This window comes from Oncorhynchus clarkii, chromosome 1, assembly GCF_045791955.1.
Source record: "Oncorhynchus clarkii lewisi isolate Uvic-CL-2024 chromosome 1, UVic_Ocla_1.0, whole genome shotgun sequence".
NCBI lineage: Eukaryota > Metazoa > Chordata > Actinopteri > Salmoniformes > Salmonidae > Oncorhynchus > Oncorhynchus clarkii.
The window spans coordinates 60,348,152-60,370,736 of NC_092147.1; the positions used below are offsets into that span (position 1 = coordinate 60,348,152).

At 42.8% G+C, this 22,585-nt stretch overlaps 1 protein-coding gene across 1 annotated transcript in view; it reads right to left on the reverse strand.

Moving 5' to 3' along the window:
- The window catches only part of LOC139409482 (sorbin and SH3 domain-containing protein 1-like), a 78,111-nt gene that overhangs the window by 37,692 nt on the left and 17,834 nt on the right, over positions 1 to 22,585 (reverse strand). Inside the window, exons 2-12 of the mRNA XM_071154681.1 lie at positions 10,766 to 10,808; positions 8,887 to 8,982; positions 7,213 to 7,329; positions 6,049 to 6,158; positions 5,589 to 5,736; positions 5,292 to 5,321; positions 4,557 to 4,711; positions 3,853 to 3,913; positions 3,603 to 3,680; positions 707 to 742; positions 160 to 256 (exon numbers count right to left, since the gene is read on the reverse strand). Of these exons, the coding sequence (XP_071010782.1) occupies positions 160 to 256; positions 707 to 742; positions 3,603 to 3,680; positions 3,853 to 3,913; positions 4,557 to 4,711; positions 5,292 to 5,321; positions 5,589 to 5,736; positions 6,049 to 6,158; positions 7,213 to 7,329; positions 8,887 to 8,920 (866 nt within the window). The 5' untranslated portion in view covers positions 8,921 to 8,982; positions 10,766 to 10,808. The remainder of the gene's footprint in view (positions 1 to 159; positions 257 to 706; positions 743 to 3,602; positions 3,681 to 3,852; positions 3,914 to 4,556; positions 4,712 to 5,291; positions 5,322 to 5,588; positions 5,737 to 6,048; positions 6,159 to 7,212; positions 7,330 to 8,886; positions 8,983 to 10,765; positions 10,809 to 22,585) is intronic.

Below are 22,585 nucleotides of genomic sequence, written 5' to 3' on the forward strand. Positions count from 1 at the left end.
CCCTCATCTAAAGTGCTACCAAAAATGCATCCCCTTGTGAACAGCTCGGCAAAGGCAATTCACTTCTAATGAAGAGTAAGTTCATTGGGTTAAGAGGTCTTCGAGGACACACTATACTACTGTCCATATTTAAAGGAACGGCAGTAGAAAAACACTTACCTTTTGGCAGGTTTGAGGGAAGAGGACCGTGTTGGCACAGGCATAGAAGACCTACGGTCAACTTCAGCGGCACTTTTTGATCGTGGGACCGCTTTCACTGAAAATAAACACAAAAGAGCATGAGACCCTGCTATGAAAGCGGCTGGTAATGTTTTGCTTAAACTGAAATGAACTGAAATCTTTCTCAGTGTCTAAAGTGTTCGTGTAGGGGCTCGTCCTCACAATTTGATTGTACAGTCAATTTAAACAAGAACCAAAAACCATGCTATTGAGATCACATTATAGATATTATATTATATATATATATAATATAATATCTATAATATATAATATCCAATCCAAATTGCCTCAACTCCCAGCCTTTCATCCAAAGTCATATAGAGACATTCAATCTCAATATCTACCATCTCAATTTAAATGTGTCGTTTTTTTTTTTTTTTGTGCTTTTTAATGCACTTTGAGATTATTTTCTGTAATAAAAAGCGCTATACAGGTTAAATAAAGGATTATGATTCATGTCTGAATCTAAGAGGAGGACAAAACGCACCTTCTTCCACATAACCATAGGGGGAGTGACCATCATCTGTAACAGAGGGAAACATCACTATTAGAAATAGACTATACACGTGCACATACTAGCCTGCTCCACTGGCAGTTCCACTTCTATACGTCTTCGCTATGCAATGTTAACCAAGGGCGGGTGACCCCCATCTCTTGTCTGTTAATAGGCTTGATAAAGTGGTGCTACATATTTAGATCCTCAGTATAACCAGTAGAGGTCACTTTGATAGCAGCAGTGCCACACTGTAACGACAGAATTCTGCGAACCGCTTCCTATAGCAATGTTACAAGCAGTGAACTTGTAGAATGGCAAGGTCAAGTACTGTGTTGACTACATGAATCAACTGTTCAAGACGGGCACCCTAACGCATCGTCGAAGATGATCCAAAACAGAAGTGAGATTAATAATGGCAATGAAATGTTTTGAAATGTAGACCAAAAAGACATGTTATAGCCTGCATCTACAACAATAGCTTTCCGGGGGGGGGGCATAGTTTTTAAAAACATCTAATCACGATGCCTGAAAATCAATATTCATTGGTAATTCGAATACATTATGCTGACATACTATAGTTTGTTAGCAAGACATTTGTGGAGTGGTTGAAAAACGGGTTTTAAGGACTCAAACCTAAGTCTATGTAAACTTCCCGACTTCAACTCTATGTATTCCATGCATTTCTGCTGTAACACAGGGTACAGCCAGAGCCGTATATAATATATCCAAATATAAGGCTATAAGGCCGGGTACAGCTCTTCCAAGGGCACAGTAAGCGTCTCTTCCTCCTCTGTTGTTGCACAGTACAGTATGCCCTTTACTCCATCAGGTCAGCTATTACATTTCTTCATACACACTGTAAACAGAGTGCTTTTCGGAGGTTGTCAGTCAAAGCACTTTGGAAGACGCATAACATATCTTCATGAATAAGTAATGCTGTTCTTGGGAAATCTTGGAATAGCGTACAATTTTCGTACAACACTTTCTTTGATCAATTATTCGATTTATTGATCGACTGATAAATTGATTGACTCAGTAAATAACCAGACACCAGGTTGCTGGGAAGCAGACATGAGCAGAAACAAAGGGAAAATAAGTAGATCTGTACACAGCACACACACTGAGTACGCCAAACATTAGGAACACTTTCCTAATATTCAGTTGGGATGCCGGCCCATGTTGACTCCAGCGCTTCCCGCGGTTGTGTCAAGTTAGCTGAATGTCCTTTGGGTGGCGGACCATTCTTAATACACATGGGAAACTGTTGAGCATGAAAAACCCAGCAGCGTTGCAGTTCTTGACACAAACCACAAACCTCATTCAAAGGCACTTAAATCTTTTGTCTTACCCATTCACCCTCGGGAATGGCACACATACACAATCCATGTCTCCACTTCATCGACACTAATGGATGTGGATTTAACAAGCGACAACAATAAGGCATCGTAGCGTTCACCTGGTCAGCCTATGTCATGGATAGAGCAGTTCCTAATGTCTTGTATACTCAGTGTCTACTGCACAAAACTGCATGCAAGGTGATGTAGGCCTACATGAGACATGCTCTGCAATCATGATTTGAAAACAACTGTTAACTGTTAGATAGTGCAGTTAACAGTTTGATAGTTTCAGTGTAGTCAATACAGTATAAGTGAATACACACGCACACACAAATAGAGGGCTTTGCACCAACTAGACAGGTTTACAACTAGTGTAGTGCTGATACACTGTACATGGAACACAGACAGTGTGATCTACTACCGCCTGTAGAGTACATACAGAGCCTCTCTGTCATGCTTGGTTGTTGTAATACATAGAACTTGAGCACCATCTAGTGCAGGGATGGGCAACTTTATTGGGGGGTAGGGGCCACAGAAAATCTGAACTCATCACGAGGGGCCGCAGTGTGGCTCGCGGTTCTGCGTACCCACACCCTTACCTACACATGCAGTCAGAGCCTGCCTTAGGCTTTTGGGGGCCCTAAGCACATTTTTGATGTGGGGCCACATCCACCTTACGGGCAAAACATTTTAGCGCCCCCCCCTCTTGAGAGTGGAGAGAAAAATATTACGTTTTAGAATTTCTATACATTTTGCAATGGGGCTTAGAGAACATTTAGCAATTTTGTAAATCATTACATGCAAATTCTACACATTTTGCCTTGACTTATGCCACGTTAATATGATATCTGAGTGAAAGTGACGTACAAACCAATGACCCCCACCCCGGTCCATAATTGACCGTGATTACTACAAGCTTATAGATAGCTGGCTAGACTAAAGACTAACTTACCGATACATAAAACAATCGCCGGCATGGGCTTATTGAATGTCTGTCATTGACTAACATAACAAGAGAGCAACTGCTGATGCACAACCACATTTTGAAATTGCACCTGGGGTAATTCTACTATTCTAACTCTCCACAGTAAGTTGGGACCCTGATTGAGTTCCATTTGAAATTGATCCACGGGCCTACAAAAAACGGGCTGCCAGTTGCCCATCCCTGATCTAGTGTCCCAAATGTTCCTAATCTGTCTCCAGTACTGCATCTTTGGATCAGGACGAATTGAAATGCCGGGAAATGTCTGTTCATGAATATATTCACATTAAAAGATGAGCAGAGCTCACAATATATGGTCCATGAATTAGGTCATGCAAAAACAGTATTCGTGTTAAACATTAGTTCAAGTGAAATTCATGGCGTAGTCTTGTATTAATCTCACTCGTAGTTTTACTGAGCAAACCAGTGCTCCAATTACTGAGCCGTTTTCAATTCTATCAAGGCAACGGTAAGTAACAGAGTCAACACAGTCATAAGGACATTATAATGAAGGGATTATACATGATTAGTAAAGTCAGGAAGTGGAGCCACGATTGCTATTGGGTACCTGTTGTTTTCATCTGCCTAGGATCATAGGATTCAGGGAATATGTAGGTGGGGCGATATGGGTTTTCCTCAACAGGTTCTGAGCGAGGCGACGGAGACAAAAAAAACAACACACACAACGTGACACCAACGAACACACTCACAGACTCACAAAGACAACGGCTTGACAGAAACAACAGACACGTGGGTCAACGTCAAATCAAACACACACATGAGGACAGGCAGTCCGATTTTTGTTATGATCCCCTTACCTGGAATTCTGTGTATCTGTTTAAACATGTTCTTGTACCAGTCCTTTGACTTATCTGTGTTCTGAAAAAAACATATTCATGTTTTTTTTAATCATATTTAAAAACAAACAGGGGTTCTGACAAAAACATATATAAATGGATTGGCATTTGGCAGTGAGGCATATCGTTTTTTCACCACTGTACTCCCTACCTAAGCATTAAATGAAAAATGCCCTGTGAAGGAGGCGCAGCGGTCTAAGGCACTGCAGTTCAGTGCTAGAGGCGTCACTACAGACCCTGGATTGATTTCAGGCTGTACCACAACCACAACCGTCCGTGATTGGGAGTCCCATAGGGCGCTGCACAATTGGCCCAGCATCGTCCGGGTTAGGGTTTGGCAGGGGTAGGCCGTAATTGTAAATAAGAATTTGTTCTTACCTGACTTGCCAAGTTAAATAAAGGTTATATTTAAAATAGTATTAAAAGGCTACAGATTATTTAAAAAAGGCACAATAAAAAAAGGGACTTAAACTATCAAGCACAACTCATAACATCTGGACTGTACACTCATAGGTGTGTCTTCTTAGCCTGATTCCAGATCTGTTTGTGCTGTATAACTAACTCCTATGGTTGTTGTCATTGTTTGGCTGTACAGCTCAAACAGATCTGGGACCAGGCAGGCCACTCTCCTCTCTTTATACAGTAACTTCATATTGTTTTCTTACCCGTACTGGCACGATGGGCTGGTTCAGTGGGCCCAAGATATGGGATTGAGAGTACCTCATCCTCTTGCCGTCCATATCTGGGTGTTGGCTCAGTTCTCGCTCTGTTCCAACTACAGGTCCTGGATCAGGCGATTTGTCCCTCTCTGGGGTGGGGTCTGAAAAAGCCAACATTGCTGTGTCAAAGGGAAGAGAAGTGCTACAGTGGGTCCTACCAGTCAAAATCTGTACTGGCAAATAGCTCTACATACCCCATATGATCCACAAGCATACTATGCAAATGATATACAGTCATTTCAATGGTAAAACATGATTATGAACAGATGACACAAAAATAACATAGCAATTGAGATAACGAATTACAAAATTACCCCCCCCCAAACATATAATACGTGCAGTAATTTATAAGATAGCTTGGTATTGTTATGAAGTACTCTTCTTATAAGAAGTATGTACATTGATCCAATATCTCAGAGCAGGAGCAAGAAAACACGTCACAACGGGCCGACATGAGGCTGTTCAGGCAGTAAGGGGTGACGGTAGTAGATGGATCCTGCTCATTCGACACCACACAGAAGAACATGGACTGAAACAGGTCGGGGCGATTTTGAACCTACAAATGAGCTAAATCGATCCATGTTATCAGGTAATGAAAGTAAATGTTGTCCAGCCAGCAGAAGGAACTAATATTGAAAAGAGGAAGCAGTGGACGAGACACAAGACACATCCAGCGCATACCTTCCATAATAGAAAGCTGCTTTTGTTGCTCTGTCGTGAGGAGAGGACAGAGATGGGACAAAGGACAATGAAACAATGCTAATCAAAAAGGGGTCAAGTCTGAGCTGCTTTGAGCTGGTCAATCCATGCTGGCAAACATACAGTAAAAGCCCAATCAGCCTTCCAGTCAGTCTCACTTGGCTCTCTATTCCAGGCACCTACATTCAGAGTTTAGTCCACCCTTCACAGTGTGGTCAACAGATGGCAATTTCATCCATAACCCACATTCCAAAACTACACAGAATCAGGGGTGCTTACCTCTGTTGTGTTGTAGCAGAACTACGGTTGGGTTGACAGTGCCAGCGGTGGATGGGTAGGCAGAGGTGGCCTTTGTCGACAAAATATAGTTCTGAATGTCAAAAGAGGCAGGAAGCTGGGGTTCTTCTGTGTTCACAGGTGAACTTCCCTGGTAATGAGTGAATAACACTTGTGAGTGATGCTGTTCCTCTCTTATACTTATTTTGTTTTTTGAAAATAATAATGAACTGGGTAGTATGAGTAGTTGAGCAGGAACATATTCTGGTTTGCTAAGAAAACACAGCTTTTAGGCAATATTATTGACACATAAAACACAACAAAAATACACCAAATACGGCTATTTATATCACGCTGAAATGTGAATTTATTCACATTAAAACAAGCATGCAATTATCAGATGTATTATCCCATAAATGCCCAAAATAGGGGGAATTATCAAAAATCTTAGATGAAAACGCACCTGGGCTTGAGTTCTGTTGACTGTAGGTAAATCAGCTGTGATGTCGTGGAAGCATCCATCAGCAAATCCCGTTTGAGCGCTGTCTCCATTGATCTGGCCGATCCAACCACCTGAAATGATCCAAAAACAATCTCAGTTTGGCCAGTGAATAACAGTGCAAGACGACCAGAATCCGAACAATACTGAAAGATACACAAACAAACCACTGTACTCTTGGCAATCTTTGTCTCTTGGCAATTAACACGTTTCAGAGATTAACACCAAACTACAAACAGGAAACAATTCATCCTCAATTAAATACATCTCTGGTTGATCCTGCGGTGACCAAACGCTTCCTATAGCGCTTTTCCCGGACAGAGATGCTAATATCTCCATGGAGAAAGAAACCCAATGATTCTCCCACAATCTGTGAACTTTGTCACCAGAACAAGGCGCCTATTCAGTGGTCTGTAAAGGCTGTTTGTTCCAATGGCCTTTATATTCAGTCTCAACAACAATTAAAGCATCTCCACAAAAGCCTTGGCCAGTTGAAAGCCCAGTTGTAACTGAATTCGACAAACAAGTCCACAGTTAAGGCACTGTTTCCAAAGTGCAGTGTGGGCAGGTCCGAACGAAAGTTTTTTACATTTTTTTTACAAAACACAGGAAAATATGAGCAATCATTGTCAACGATTCCCTGTTGTGCGGGGCAACCAAATGTAAATACACTTTCAAATGTGACAAGTTATCTCACTTTAATATCAAAACAGCAGAAATATGTGCATATGTGAGTCCAGCTGTACTTGATGAAGTACAGTATCTCTAGAATTTTAAGACTTCCGTGAACAGAAAAGCTTGGCAATACAGGGAATTTTCTCCCATATGCATCAAGAAAGCAAAACAAATGACTAAAATAGTCATTATTGCTAGTGATTCACACTATGACATAATCAAGATATTACAATGTGCTATTTTGTTAACGGGAACATTTCCTTCCAGTTTGCCTCATCAGTTATATTACATCTGACTTGTCCCTTTCACGGAGCTATGATGGCGTTTCCCTCGACTCTGTATTAGAAGGAAAACACTACATAATACCAGAAATATTAGATATACTGTACATATGTACATATGCTGTAATATCTAAGATTTTAGAGAGCAGCTTTAGCATTCTCTTTGACTTACTTGGCGCTGTGTCAACATTTGATTCTTCACTGACGCAGTCCTCGTCGTCTATGTGGACCAGAGTGGCCCTCAGAGTCACGACCCCCTTCCCTTTACACACCCTTGTAGGGTCCAGCTCTATAGATAGATAGACAGGTACACACAATGATGTTAGCACCAGAATTTCATTGGATCTTCACAGTCACTCATTGTTCAGAGGCAAAAGATGTGTGAAACCTCCTCACAGACACGCATTGTTTGACTCTATTCTCAGAGTGAGCTTCAATAGTCACCATGAGACACAGTTCTATTGCCTCAGGTCCTGAGGCAATCCATGTTACTTCACGCCCCAAATTCTAAAAATAGAATGTAAATGTCAAATCCAGGCCAACACTTTAATACTCCCCTCATCCATATAATTAATTACGCACTAACACCATTAGACAAACTGAAATGGTACACCCACACAGACAGTGTGGTGAAGAAGGCGCAACAGTGCCTCTTCAACCTCAGGAGGCTGAAGAAATGTGGCTTGTCACCTATAACCCTCACAAATTTCTACAGATGCACAATCGAGAGCGTCCTGTTGAGCTGTATCTCCGCCTGGTACGGCAACTGCACCGCCCACAACCGCAGGGTTCTCCAGAGGGTGGTGCAGTCTGCACAACGCATCACCGGGTGCAAACTATCTGCCCTCCAGGACACCTACAGCACCTGATGTCACAGGAAGGGCAAAAAGATCATCAAGGACAACATCCACCCGAGCCACTGCCTGTTCACCCCGCTACCATCCAGAAGGCGAGGTCAGTACAGGTGCATCAAAGTTGGGGCCGAGAGACTGAAAAACAGCTTCTATCTCAAGGCCATCAGACTGTTAAACAGCCATCACTAACATAGAGAGGCTGCAGCCTACATACAGACCTGAAATCATTGGCCACTTTAATAAATGGAACACTAGTCACTTTAATAATGGCTCTTTAATCATGTTTACATATCTTGCATTACTCTTCTCACATATACACTACCGTTCAACATGTGATGGTTGCTGATAATGGGCCTCTGTACGCCTATGTAGAAATTCCATTAAAAATCAGCCGTTTCCAGCTACAATAGTCATGTACAACATTAACAATGTCTACAGTGTATTTCTGATCAATTTGATGTTATTTTAATGGACAATTCTTTTAGCTTTTCTTTCAAAAACAAAGTTTTGAACGGTAGTGTATATACTGTATTCTATACTATCTATTGCATCTTAGCCTATGCCGCTCTGACATTGCTGACATTGCTCATCCATATATTTATATATTCTTATTCCATTCCTTTACTTAGATTTGTGTGTATTAGGTAGTTGTTGTGGAATTGTTAGATATTACTTGTTAGATATTGCTGCACTGTCGGAACTAGAAGCCCAAGCATTTCTCTACACTCGCAATAACATCCGCTAACCATGTGTAAGTGACCCAAAAAATATCATTTGATTTGAGTCAGTCATTACATCCAATTAGTACAACTGTGTTGTAACACTGGCAGAGACACTAGAGTAGCATGTTGTTGTTTAAAATGGATGCAGATTGTTAACAAGTGATCCTCCTCGGCATATCCAGTGTGTCGAAGGTGTCCTAGAGTTCAGCCAGATGAAAGATAGATGAGAGAAGTGGAGGAGGGGGAAGAGGAGTTAATGAGTGTGTTCACCTGCAGACGGAATCAGATCAGGAGAGCCTTTCATGCTTGTCAGAGGGGTGATTCTGACTGCAGACACACAGCGAGGACCTGAGGGGACCGGAGGAGCTGCCAAAACAACAGACAGACACAGTGTACAAGTGTAAGCTGGGGCCAAATTCTCCAAAGTGAACATTGGGAATGGTAGTTGCATTGGCAGGGAGGGGTGTTCAATGCATTAAGGGGCAAAACAAGGCAGATGTCTTTTTGCTAACACTTCAACTGAACCCCTGGGTGTAAGTGAACCTCACCAAGGAATGGTCAGCAAAATAGAGCTACAGTACACCTGTGTCTTTTCCTCTTACAACATATTTTAGGACATTAGCTGATGAACACTGTGCTACTTAACATTGTATGTTACTACATACGCAGCATCCTGATGACATAAACAACACCCATGAGTTGACAGAGAACACAGAGGAGAAGTGTTGACACAGTGAGGAAAGTGGAGCTGGAAGACAGACTGCAGGAAGGAGATGATAGTGACAGATAGGGACACACTGCTGCAACGAGGACCTTTGGAAACATAAAAGACAGTAGGCCGCTGTACTTTTGACGACAGAGAACAGAACTACAAGTGTACAGTAACAGATGTTGTTGACGATGACTTTACGGGAATATCAACCATGTAGCTACATCACATACAGAATTGCGATGAAATCTAGTGGGTGAATACAGTATTTTATGTGTCCTCTCCACCGAAGCCGTCAATGCTGCAAACGCATGCAATCACAAACTCTGCTCATGCTAACATGTAGCCTGAACTGTATGTCAGCCCTCCATCATAAATAAGCACTTTTGTTGCTGCTCAGTGCTTTTGCTTGTTTCTCAATGCTTGACTGATTGACTGGAATGTATGGTTGGAGTGGTGTAACATTTGATAGGCCTATTTCTTGTATGAGTAAGCTGCTGCAATGATACAAATTAACTTAATCATTGAGGGCTCCCGAGTGGCGCAGTGGTCTAAGGCACTGCAACTCAGTGCTAGAGGCATCACCACAGACCCTGGTTTGATTCCAGGCTGTATCCCAACCGGCTGTGAGTTGGGAGTTCCATAGGGCGGTGCACTATTGGCCCAGCGTCATTAGGGTTTTGCTGTCATTGTAAATAAAAATTTAACCGACTTGCCTAGTTAAAATTTAAAAAATTACACTCAACGAAATGAACAGGCATTGTTATCAAATTCCCTAAACATCACTTCTGCTGTTGCAGAAGGCGGTCCGCAAACACACGCTAGAGGTGCATGGCGCCACCTACTGTACGCTGTGAAAACCGGGGAACTTCAACGCAGAAAATAAGGAAAGTGTGAAAAAACATACTCATATTATCCCCCCCCCCCCCAAATAAATAAATAAATACTAATAATATATTTGTACTCCTTTAGTAAGATTCAAATGTCTACTCAGATCCCTACAGGCTCTGGGGCCTGAAAGGGAAAAACATCTTCAGACAATATTCCCTGTAATGTTTCGGCTACGAAGCCCTGGAGATCCAAAAACATACACAACTATATCCATTGTCTTTGACTTCTTGTTTGTTTGGCGGCCTGTGCTGTATCACCAGCGTAATAAACGCAACAAATCTACCTTCTTCACTATAGTATTTCTGGATCTGTTAATTAACGGGTGAACAAGATTTTCTGCAGGCTTGGGGCATCCATTGCCATTTCTTCTTCATTTCCACTCCCTCCTTCAACCATTTGCACTGCTTCCATATAGGAGACCTGCTGGACAGCCCTGATTCTTGTCATTTCGACCTCCTTCATCCTTACAGTGCACTTCCTTGAAGCAGAACGGAGCTATGCGGTATAATGAGAGATACAGTATGAGGAAAAGAAGTGGATGAAACTTACTGTGGGATTGGTCAAATCTCACACTGCCCTCTGTTGGACAGCCCTGGAACAAAAGAAAGCCAGAGGGAGAGAGTTATTGTAGAGCAAAGCAGATTTGAGCAGAATGTATTAATTTACAGCATAGTGGTCAGCTCTTTTAGGGCCATCATGAGAGAGCAGGAAGTCTGAGCAGCAGTTTGTTTATTGTCAGGAATAGGCTGGGGTACATTGGGAACAAGCATTAATGCATTTTAAGATGAAGAAAGAAAAAAACATTTGCAAACATTGGATGGAGAAAGTGATCATACTTATTTAATTATTTTAATGAATCACTGTAGGTCAATATGTCCTGCTGGTACTGATGCATAAAATATAATTCACATGTACAATTTTCACATGAGTCAGACACGTGGTTTTCAGACGCACATTTTTTAACACGTTTATTTTTCACCACTTCCAGCTACGTCTGGTCTCCCGTTCAGGGAACGATCAGGACAGACCCTGCTTAGCTTCAGAAGCAAACCAGAAATGCAATGCAAGGTGCTATGTTGCTGGAAGGAATGTACCAAAACTTGCAAATGAAAAAGGCAGAGAAAGCAAAGGCCAGGGTAATGTAACCAAAGATGGGGGGAAAATTGCAGGATAGAGGGAAGCATTTTTATTAAACTGCATTATCATAAACAAAAATCACTGAAAACTATTTTTTACAAAGAAAAAAAGATTTCCTCAAAACATTTTGTTATGCTATCAATACTTTTGGGTTTCAATATCATTATTTTTGTTTGCAATACTAAGAATGTTGTTCTCGACGTCAGTAGTTTTGCTTGACATTAATGGCACAAAAGTAACTCACTCACTGGAGGATTGCACCATATATTAACTCTATGACTCTATGACTCTAAAAGGTGTTTAAAGCCGGAATCCTTAATTTAAACATTAAGAAAGTGTTCCCCGCCACAGTTTCGGTAAAAAGCTGAGGGATGGGGCTGGAGATAGAACCACTCTCAAATCCATCGATTCGCTATGGATGCAAGGACTGACCATCCATGATATCAATATTATAGTTTTAACCATGTTTTTAGGCTATACATATACTTCCAATTCCACATGTGAAAGTGAGATTTTCACATGTGAAACTGCATATCCAATTCTCACAGAACAACGAGCAGTCAAGGAAGGTATGTGTTCATCACATAGGGGTGTTCACCTCATTAGTCGACAGTGGTATGATTAAGTACACAAACAATACTATAGTGATGCGTACTACCACTGAAGACAGTGCTGCTATTGATACTCAATGCAAGGGAACACATCAAACGAGTCCCTTGTGCGACAGCTAAATGTGTCCTCCAGGACTGGTTGAAAGAGAGGAGAACAGGACGTACAGTATGCTGATCCGAGCTGCATCATTGGAGCATGCAGAACAACACCAAGGCCACATAAAAGAGGCAGTGAAACACTTCCAGGGAGTCCTCCATTGTATATCACCCTGAGGACTAATTTAAGAGACACTCAGAACACTCCCATTTATATTGCCCGGCTGTAGAGACTCTCTCTCTCTCTCTCTCTCTCTCTCTCTCTCTCTCTTTCTCTCTCTCTCTCTCTCACACAGTTGTGGTTCGATGACGACCTCCTGAAATTAAGCCTAAAAGGATATTTGAGTGAGTTTCCAGACCAAACCCAAGGGTACAACCAGATCGTAAAACATCTACATGTCTTTGAGGCACATTTCTTCCTCATACAGTAGTGCAATAAACATACTAATTTCCTGACCCCAAGTGTCCACAAGAGGTCAGCTAAAGTGTCATTGTAAGAACTACATTTGATCATTCGTGACCAGTCTGAACACTCTAAGACTATTTGACATGAAGCATATGTTTGTTTCTGAACAGCATTTTTTGGAGAGCAATGAGAGTTAACTGCATTGTTTTTGAAGCCCTTCCTCTATCTGAAGAAATTATAAGTACAGTACAGATGGTCAATTTACAGGGCCGGTATCCCAGACATAAATTATGCCTAATCCTGGACTAAAAATCATTTTCAGTGGAGATTTTCCAGCAGTGCTCCAGCCTAGACAAACAGGAGAATGAGATAAACTGTAATCAAGTAAACCTCCAGTACTAAAGTCTCTACCTAAATGCACATTCTCTTGATCTGGACAATCTGAGATGATTTTAGAGCTACTTTACCTTAACAAATACAGGTCAATTTGGCTCAGTGGCACAGCCACTGAAAAACAAACAGACACCTTCAGACACATTGCAGTGTCTGAATCCTGGTTTCTGAAATCTGAGATTTCCATACCCAACTACAACATTTTCTGCCAAGATAGAACTGCCAAAGGGTGGTGGGGGGGGGGGGGGGAGTTGCAATCTACTGCAGAGATAGCCTGCAAAGTTCTGTCATACTTTCCAGGTCTATGCCCAAAGAGTTCGAACTTCTAATTTTAAATATTAATCTCTCCAGAAATAAGTCTCTCACTGTTGCCGCCTGTTATAGACCCCACTCAGCTCCCAGCTGTGCCCTGGACACCGTGAATTGATTGCCCCCCATCTAACTTCAGAATTTGTTCTTTTAGGTGACCTAAACTGGGATATGCTTAACACCCCGGCAGTCCTACAATCTAGGCTAGATGCCCTGAATCTCTCACAAATCATCAAGGAACCCACCAGGTACAATCCTAAATCTGTAAACATGGGCACCCTCATTGATATTATTCTGACCAACTTGCCCTCCAAATACACCTCTGCTGTTTTCAATCAGGATCTCAGCGACCACTGCCTCATTGCCTGCATCCGCTATGGGTCCGCGGTCAAACGACCACCCCTCATCACTGTCAAACGCTCCCTAAAACACTTCAGCAAGCAGGCCTTTCTAACCGACCTGGCCCGGGTATCCTGGAAGGATATCGACCTCATCCCGTCAGTCGAGGATGCCTGGTCGTTCTTTAAAAGTAACTTCCTCACCATCTTAAATAAGCATGCCCCTTTCAAAAAATGTAGAACCAAGAACAGATATAGCCCTTGGTTCACTCTAGACCTGACTGCCCTTGACCAACACAAAAACATCCTGTGGCAGACTGCTATAGCATCGAATGGTCCCCGCGATATGCTACTTTTCAGGGAAGTCAGGAACCAATGCACGCAGTCATTCAGGAATGCAAAGGCTAGCTTGGACACTGTCAAGTCCATGGTGAACAAGAGCGCCTCCTCCCAGCTGCCCACTGCACTTGGATAGGTAACACGGTCACCACCAATAAATCCATGATAATCTAAAATTTCAACAATTATTTCTCTACGGCTGGCTATGCTATCCTCCTGGCTACCCCAACCCCGGCCAACAGCCCCCCCCCCCCCCCCCCCCCCCCGCAGCTACTTGCCTGAGCCTCCCCAGCTTCTCCTTCACCCAAATACAGATAGCAGATGTTCTGAAAGAGCTGCAAACCCTGGACCTGTACAAAACTGCTGGGCTAGACAATCTGGACCCTCTATTTCTAAAACTATCTGCCGCCATTGTTGCAACCCCTATTACCAGTCTGCTCAACCTCTCTTTCGTGTCGTCTGAGATCCCTAAAGATTGGAAAGCTGCCACGGTCATCCCCCTCTTCAAAGGGGGTGACACTCAAGACCCAAATTGCTATAGACCTATATCCATCCTGCCCTGCCTCTCTAAAGTCTTCGAAAGCCTAGTTAATAAACAGATCACTGACCATTTCCAATCCCACCGTACCTTCTCAGCTGTGCAATCTGGTTTCCGAGCCGGTCACGGGTGCACCTCAGCCACGCTCAAGGTACTAAACAATATCATAACCGCCATCGATAAAAGACAGTACTGTGAAACCGTCTTCATCGACCTGGCCAAGGCTTTCGACTCTGTCAATCACCGTATTCTTATCGGCAGACTCAATAGCCTTGGTTTCTCAGATGACTGCCTCGCCTGGTTCACCAATTACTTTGCAGACAGAGTTCAGTGTGTCAAATCGGAGGGCCTGTTGTCCGGACCTCTGGCAGTCTCTATGGGGGTACCACAGGGTTCAATTCTCGTGCTGACTCTTTTTTCTGTATATATCAATGATGTTGCTCTTGCTGCGGGTGATTCCCTGATCCACCTCTATGCAGACGACACCATTCTGTATACTTCTGGCCCTTCTTTGGACACTGTGTTAACTAACCTCCAAACGAGCTTCAATGCCACACAACACTCCTTCGGTGGCCTCCAACTGCTCTTAAACGCTAGTAAAACCAAATGCATGCTCTTCAACCGTTCGCTGCCTGCACCCGCCTGCCCGACTAGCATCACTACCCTGGACGGCTCTGACTTAGAATATGTGTTTAGACAGTAAACTCTCCTTCCAGACTCAAATTAAACATCTCCAATCCAAAATCAAATCTAGAATCGGCTTTCTATTCCGCAACAAAGCCTCCTTCACTCACGCCTCCAAACTTGCCCTAGTAAAAATGACTATCCTACCGATCCTCGACTTTGGCGATGTCATCTACAAAATAGCTTCCAATACTCTACTCAGCAAACTGGATGCAGTCTATCACAGTGCCATCCATTTTGTTACCAAAACCCCTTATACCACCCACCACTGCAACCTGTATGCTCTAGTCGGCTGGCCCTCGCTGCATGTTCGTCGCCAGAACCTCTGGCTCCAGGTCATCTATAAGTCTATGCTAGGTAAGGCTCCGCCTTATCTCAGCTCACTGGTCATGATAACAACACCCACTCGCAGCACGCGCTCCAGCAGGTATACCTCACTGGTCATCCCCAAAGCCAACACCTCCTTCGGCCACCTTTCCTTCCAGTTCTCTGCTGCCAGTGACTGGAATTAATTGCAAAAATCACTGAAGCTGGAGACTTATATTTCCTTCACTAACTTTAAACATCAGCTAGCTGAGCAGCTAATCGATCGCTGCAGCTGTTCATAGTCCATCTATAAATAACCCACCCAATCTACCTACCTTATTCCCATACTGTTTTTATTTACTTTCTGCTCTTTTGCACATCACTATTTCTGCTTGCACATCATCATCTGCTCATTTATCACGTCAGTGTTAACCTGCCAAATTGTAATTACTTCGCTACTATGGCCTATTTATTGCCTACCTCCTCATGCCATTTGCACACACTGTATATATACTTTCTTTTTCTATTGCGTTATTGAATGTACGCTTGTTTATTCCATGTGAAACTCTGTGTTGTTGTTTGTGTCGCACTGCTTTGCTTTATCTTGGCCAGGTCGCAGTTGTAAATGAGAACTTGTTCTCAACTAGCTTACCTGGTTAAATAAAGGTGAAATAAAAAAAATAAAAAAATAATAAAATAAAAAAATACTGTGCTAAATTGAGAAACTCAAAACCCACATTCATAACCAAATTCATTTTGGCATTCTGTTTGGATGATTATATACTGTATAGTGCTCTGCTCTCAGATATCTAATGAGAGGGCTGCTGTTGGTCATAAACTTATGAGGCCATGAGGTGGCTGCCTGGCAACTGTTTCCCACCTCTCAGTGGCCTCTGGTCATTAGTCATTCATTAGCTAAACATGGGGAGGGGTTGGGTCGGAAGAGAGACAGAAGCTGAAACCTGACAACAGACAATGAATGACAGCGTCAGTGCATGGACAATTCTTCTGAAAATAAATTATGATGAACCCTGCCAACACTCAGGTCTTTCAGAAAGTCTCAGACTGAAATGTTGACAATTGTTTTAAAATTATTTTTCACCTTTATTTAACCAGGTAGGCAAGTTGAGAACAAGTTCTCATTTACAATTGCGACCTGGCCAAGATAAAGCAAAGCAGTTCGACACATACAACGACAGAGTTACACATGGAGTAAAACAAACATACAGTCAATAATACAGTAAAAACAAGTCTATATACGATGTGAGCAAATGAGGTGAGATAAGGGAGGTAAAGGCAAAAAAAGGCCATGGTGGCAAAGTAAATACAATATAGCAAGTAAAACACTGGAATGGTAGTTTTGCAGTGGAAGAATGTGCAAAGTAGAAATAAAAAATAAAAAAAAATTAAAATAAATAAACATTAAACTAGCAGAGGTAACCTGTGTGCAGGAATTTCGATTTTTTTCTATAATGAGGTAACTTTCAATTCGGTCTGTAACCACATGGAATTCATCACTTACAGTGGCGATTTTAGCATGTAAATATTGGTGGGGCAAAGTAAAAAAAAAATGTTTTTAGATGCATGCCAGCAAAAGCCACTACACAATACAACACAACATTAAACAACACATTAATTGCACTATAATGATGACAAACTCTTCACACAAACTGTTAGGGCCTACATAAAGCTGTCCCAACAGCAGTCCCAACACATTACCACTGCTACACCTGGTTATCAGCAGAGCTTTGTCTGGCAGCGAAACAGTTAATTAATTTACCGCCTTTAAAAAAAACATAGCTGATAAGGCTGACTTGCTTAAACAAATGTTGTTTCTACGGACATTTGAGATGCAAAAACTATGGCATAAGGGGACGACAAGCGGATAAGAGGCAAGCCGTAATTTCGATTAAGACATTAATGAGTGAGCTAGGACTATTTGTTCAGCACTTTTGAAATGTACAGCGACAGAATTCAGAACATGGGCCGTTCTTACAGTATTCTCCCTGTACACCAAGTCAGAATCGTAGCATAAATAAAGGGGGCATATAAGCAGACAACGAAAGCTCTTACAATGTTCAATGATTACATTTCTATAAAACAGGCTATAGACTACAAGTGCACCATCAAGTCAGAACAGTATGCGAAATTAAGAGCGGTAAAGGAACCAAATTATTAGGGTGAGGCACATGGGCTACTAACAGCTTACTACACAACATACACTTAGAATTACTTTCTAAACTACAGTACACATATCTCCCTGACATATAATTTATGCAGCAGCATACAATACATTTTTGGACTCAACTTGTTGTGCTGTGCTCACTTGAACAGGAAGATGGTGAGGCTGTCATCAAATTTTGTCAAACTTTGTCATCAAAGTCTGGCATTCTCAGGATTTATGGTGCTTTCAAGTTAACTGGGAGCTCTGAAAAAAACAAGGTTGAATCATGATGACGTCAGTGATCTTCAGGTCAGAGCTCTAGAAAGAGCCCAGAGTTCCCGACTTGCAAATCCGAGTTGGATGACCATTCCAAATGTATTTTCCCAGTCGGAGGACATTTTTTTCCCCCGAGTTCCCAGTTGTCTTGAACTCACTGAAGTGAGATTTCCCAGTTCTGAGTTTACAGTTGTTTTGAGTGTGGCAGAAGTCATGCTGGATTGACAGCACAGCTAATGTTGAATGTTTATCCTTTTAAGTTTGGAAAAAATACCCTTATATCCAGACTTGGTACCACACACCTAGTCCACTGAATAGCAGGCTATTGATTGCTTTTCAATGCTTGCAGTTAACCACTGATTCCTTCCAAACCACTCATTGTTGAATTTGTGATTTTGTGCAGTATTTGTCCAATGACCGATGATCACCAATATGTTTTATCTATAATTCCTCTTCATTATTTCTCTTCATATGACAAGGATTAAAAACCATTTGCCAGTAGATTGTGGACTTGATTCATGATGATGACTGTGAGCTTGCTAGTTAAGATTTTGAAAGTATGATGTCCAATCAAAGCTACTGTAGATACAGTACAATCAGATACACCTGTATTTGAGGAGTTTTTCCCCATTATTCTCTGCAGATCCGCTCAAGCTCTGTCAGGCTGGACGGGGAGCGTTGCTGCACAGCTATTTTTAGGTCTCTCCAGAGATGTTTGATAGGGTTGAAGTCCAGGCTCTGGCTGGGCCACTCAAGGACATTCAGAGACTTGTCCTGAAACCACTCCACGCGTTGTCTTGGCTGTGTGCTTAGGGTCGCTGTCCTGTTGGAAGGTGAACCTTAGCCCCTGTCTGAGGTCCTGAGCGCTCTGGAGCAGGTTTTCATCAAGGATCTCTCTGTACATTGCTCTGTTCATCATTCCCTCGATCCTGACTAGTCTTCCAGTCCCTGCCGCTGATGATGCTGCCACCAACATTCTTCAACGTAGGGATGGTGCCAGGTTTCCTCCAGACGTGACGCTTGGCATTCAGGACAAAGAGTTCAATCTTGGTTTCATCAGACCAGAGAATCTTGTTTCTCATGGTCTGAGGGTCTTTAGGTGCTTTTTGGCAAATGCCAAGCGGGCTGTCATGTGCATTTTACTGAGGAGTGGCTTCTGTCTGGCCACTCTACCATAAAGGCCTGATTGGTGGAGTGCTGCAGAGATGGTTGTCCTTTCTTTAAGGTTCTCCCATCTCCACAGAGGAACGCTAGAGCTCTGTCAGAGTGAAAATTGGGTTCTTGGTCACCTCCCTGACCATGGTCCTTCTCCTCAAATTGCTCAGTTTGGCAAGGCGACCAGCTCTAGGAAGTCTTGGTGGTTCCAAACTTCTTCCATTTTTTTTTAACCAGGTAGGCTAGTTGAGAACAAGTTCTCATTTACAACTGCGACCTGGCCGAGATAAAGTAAAGCAGTTCGACACATACAACAACACAGAGTTACACATGGAATAAACAAACATACAGTCAATAATACAGTAGAAAAAAAGTATATATATACAGTGTGTGCAAATGAGGTAAGATAAGGGAGGTAAGGCAATAAAATAGGCCATAGTGGCGCGGTAATTACGATATAGTAATTAAACACTGGAGTGATAGATGTGCAGAAGATGAACGTGCAAGTAGAGATACTGGGGTGCAAAGGAGCAAAATAAATAAATACAGTATGGGGATCAGGTAGTTGGGTGGGCTATTTACAGATGGGCTATGCACAGGTGCAATGATATGTGAGCTGCTCTGACAGCTGGTGCTTGAAGTTAGTGAGGAAGATAAGAGTCTCCAGCTTCAGCGATTTTTGCAGTTCGTTCCAGTCATTGGCAGCAAACAACTGGAAGGAAAGGCGGCCAAAGGAGGAATTGGCTTTTGGGGTGACCAGTGAAATATACCTGCTGGAGCGCATGCTGCGGGTGGGTGCTGCTATGGTGACCAGTGAACTGAGATAAGGCTGGGCTTTACCTAGCAAAGACTTGTAGATGACTTGAAGCCAGTGGGTTTGGCGAAGAGTATGAAGCGAGGGCCAGCCAACGAGAGCGTACAGGTCGCAGTGGTGTGTAGTATATGGGGCTTTGGTGACAAAACGGATGGCACTATGATAGACTGCATCCAATTTGTGGAGTAGAGTGTAGGAAAGCTACAAAATAGGATTGGTAGGATAGTCAGTTTTACGAGGGTATGCTTGGCATCATGAGTGAAGGATGCTTTGTTGCGAAATAGGAAGCCGATTCTAGATTTAATTTTGGATTGGAGATGCTTAATGTGGGTCTGGAAGGAGAGTTTACAGTCTAACCAGATACCTAGGTAGTTGTCCACATATTCTAGGTCAGAACCGTCCAGAGTAGTGATGCTGGACGGCGGGCAGGTGTGGGCAGAGATCGGTTGAAGAGCATGCATTTAGTTTTTCGAGGCCACGGAAGGAGAGTTGTATGGCATTGAAGCTCGTCTGGAGATTAGTTAGCACAGTGTCCAAAGAAGGGCCAGAAGTATACAGAATCTGCATAGAGGTGGATCAGAGAATCACCAGCAGCAAGAGCGACATCATTGATATATACAGAGAAGAGAGTCGGCCCGAGAATTGAACCCTGTGGCACCCCCATAGAAACTGCCAGAGGTCCGGACAACAGGCCCTCCGATTTTACACACTGAACTTTATCAGTGAAGAAGTTGGTGAACCAGGCGAGGCAGTCATTTGAGAAACCAAGGCTGTTGAGTCTGCCGATAAGAATGTGGTGATTGTCAGTCGAAAGCCTTGGCCAAGTCGATGAATACGGCTGCACAGTAATGTCTCTTATCGATGGCAGTTATGATATCGTTTAGGACCTTGAGCGTGGCTGAGGTGCACCCATGACCAGCTCGAAAGCAAGATTGCATAGCGGAGAAGGTACGGTGGGATTGGAAATGGTCGGTGATCTGTTTGTTAACTTGGTTTAGAGGGTAGATAGATAGATATAGGTCTGTAGCAGTTTGGGTCTAGAGTGTCTCCCCCTTTGAAGAGGGGGATGACCGCGGCAGCTTTCCAATCTTTGGGGATCTCAGACGATACGAACGAGAGGTTGAACAGGCTAGTAACAGGGGTTGCAACAATTTCGGCAAATAATTTTAGAAAGAGAGGGTCCAGATTGTCTAGCCCGGCTGATTTGTAGGGGTCCAGATTTTGCAGCTCTTTCAGAACATCATCTGGATTTAGGTGAAGGAGAAATGGGGGAGGCTTGGGTGAGTTGCTGTGGGGGGTGCAGGGCAGATGACCGGGGTAGGGGTAGCCAGGGGGAAAGCATGGCCAGCCATGGAAAAATGCTTATTCAAACTCTCAATTATCATGGATTTATCGATGGTGACAGTGTTTCCTAGCCTCAGTGCAGTGTGCAGCTGGGAGGAGGTGCTCTTATTCTCCATGGACTTTACAGTGTCTCAGAACTTTTTTGAGTTTGTGCTACAGGATGCAAATTTCTGCTTGAAAGACTAGTCTTAGCTTTCCAAACTGCCTGTGTAGATTGGTTCCTAACTTCCCTGAAAAGTTGCATACCGCGGGGGCTTTTCGATGCTAATGCAGTGCGCCACAGGATGTTTTTGTGCTGGTCAAAGGCAGTCAGGGGACCAGGGGCTATATCTGTTCCTGGTTCTACATTTTTTTGAATGGGTCATGCTTATTTAAGATGGTGAGGAAATCACTTTTAAAGAATAACCAGGCATCCTCTACTGACAGGATGAGGTTGATATCCTTCCAGGATACCCGGGCCAGGTCGGTTAGAAAGGCCTGCTTGCTGAAGTGTTTTAGGGAGCGTTTGACAGTGATGAGGGTGGTCGTTTGGAGGCAACTGTGTTCTTGGGGATCTTCATTGCTGCAGAATTCTTTTTGGTACCCTTCCCCAGATTGACGCAAACATGTCTCGGAGCTCTACAGACAATTCCTTAGACATGTGGGCTCCCATTTGGCTCCCGAGTGGTGCAGCGGTCTAAGGCACTGTATCACAGTGCTAAAGGCGTCACTACAGACCCTGGTTCGATCCTGGGCTGTATCACAACCGGCCATGATCGGGAGTCCCATAGGGCAGAGCACAATTGGCCCAGCGTCGTCCTGGTTAGGGTTTGGCCGGTGTAGGCCGTCATTGTAAATAGGAATTTGCTCTTAACTAACTTGTCTAGTTAAATAAAGGTTAAATAAAAATTCAATAAATAAAAAGTGTAACTTTCCAAATCATGACCAATCAATTGAATTTACCAGAGGTGGACTTCAATAAAATTGTACAAACATCTCAAGGATGATCAATGGACACAGGATGCACCTGAGCTCCATTTCGAGTCTCTTAGCAAAGGGTCTGAATACTTAAGGCATTTATGCTTTTTATTTTTTATAAATTGTCCAAATTGTTTTATTTTTGTTTAACTGTTTTTGCTTCGTCATTATGGAGTATTGTTTGAAAATTGTTGAGGATTTGTTTTACTTTAATCCATTTTAGAATAAGACTGTAACATAACAAAATGTGGAAAAAGTCAAGGGGTCTGAATACTTTCTGAAGGCACTGTATAATGTGATTTGGCGTCATTTTATCTGTGGCCAATAACCTTAAGCTTTCTTGAATGGGCACTTCTAATGTAACTCCATGTCAGCACCCACGAGGCTTGAATTGTTTTGCTCTACCCTTAGATTTGGCGGTGACGTCGTGTCCCTATGAGTGACAGAACACTGAGCCAATCACGGCGCAACTAGAGAACATCACCCAATCACGGTGCAACTA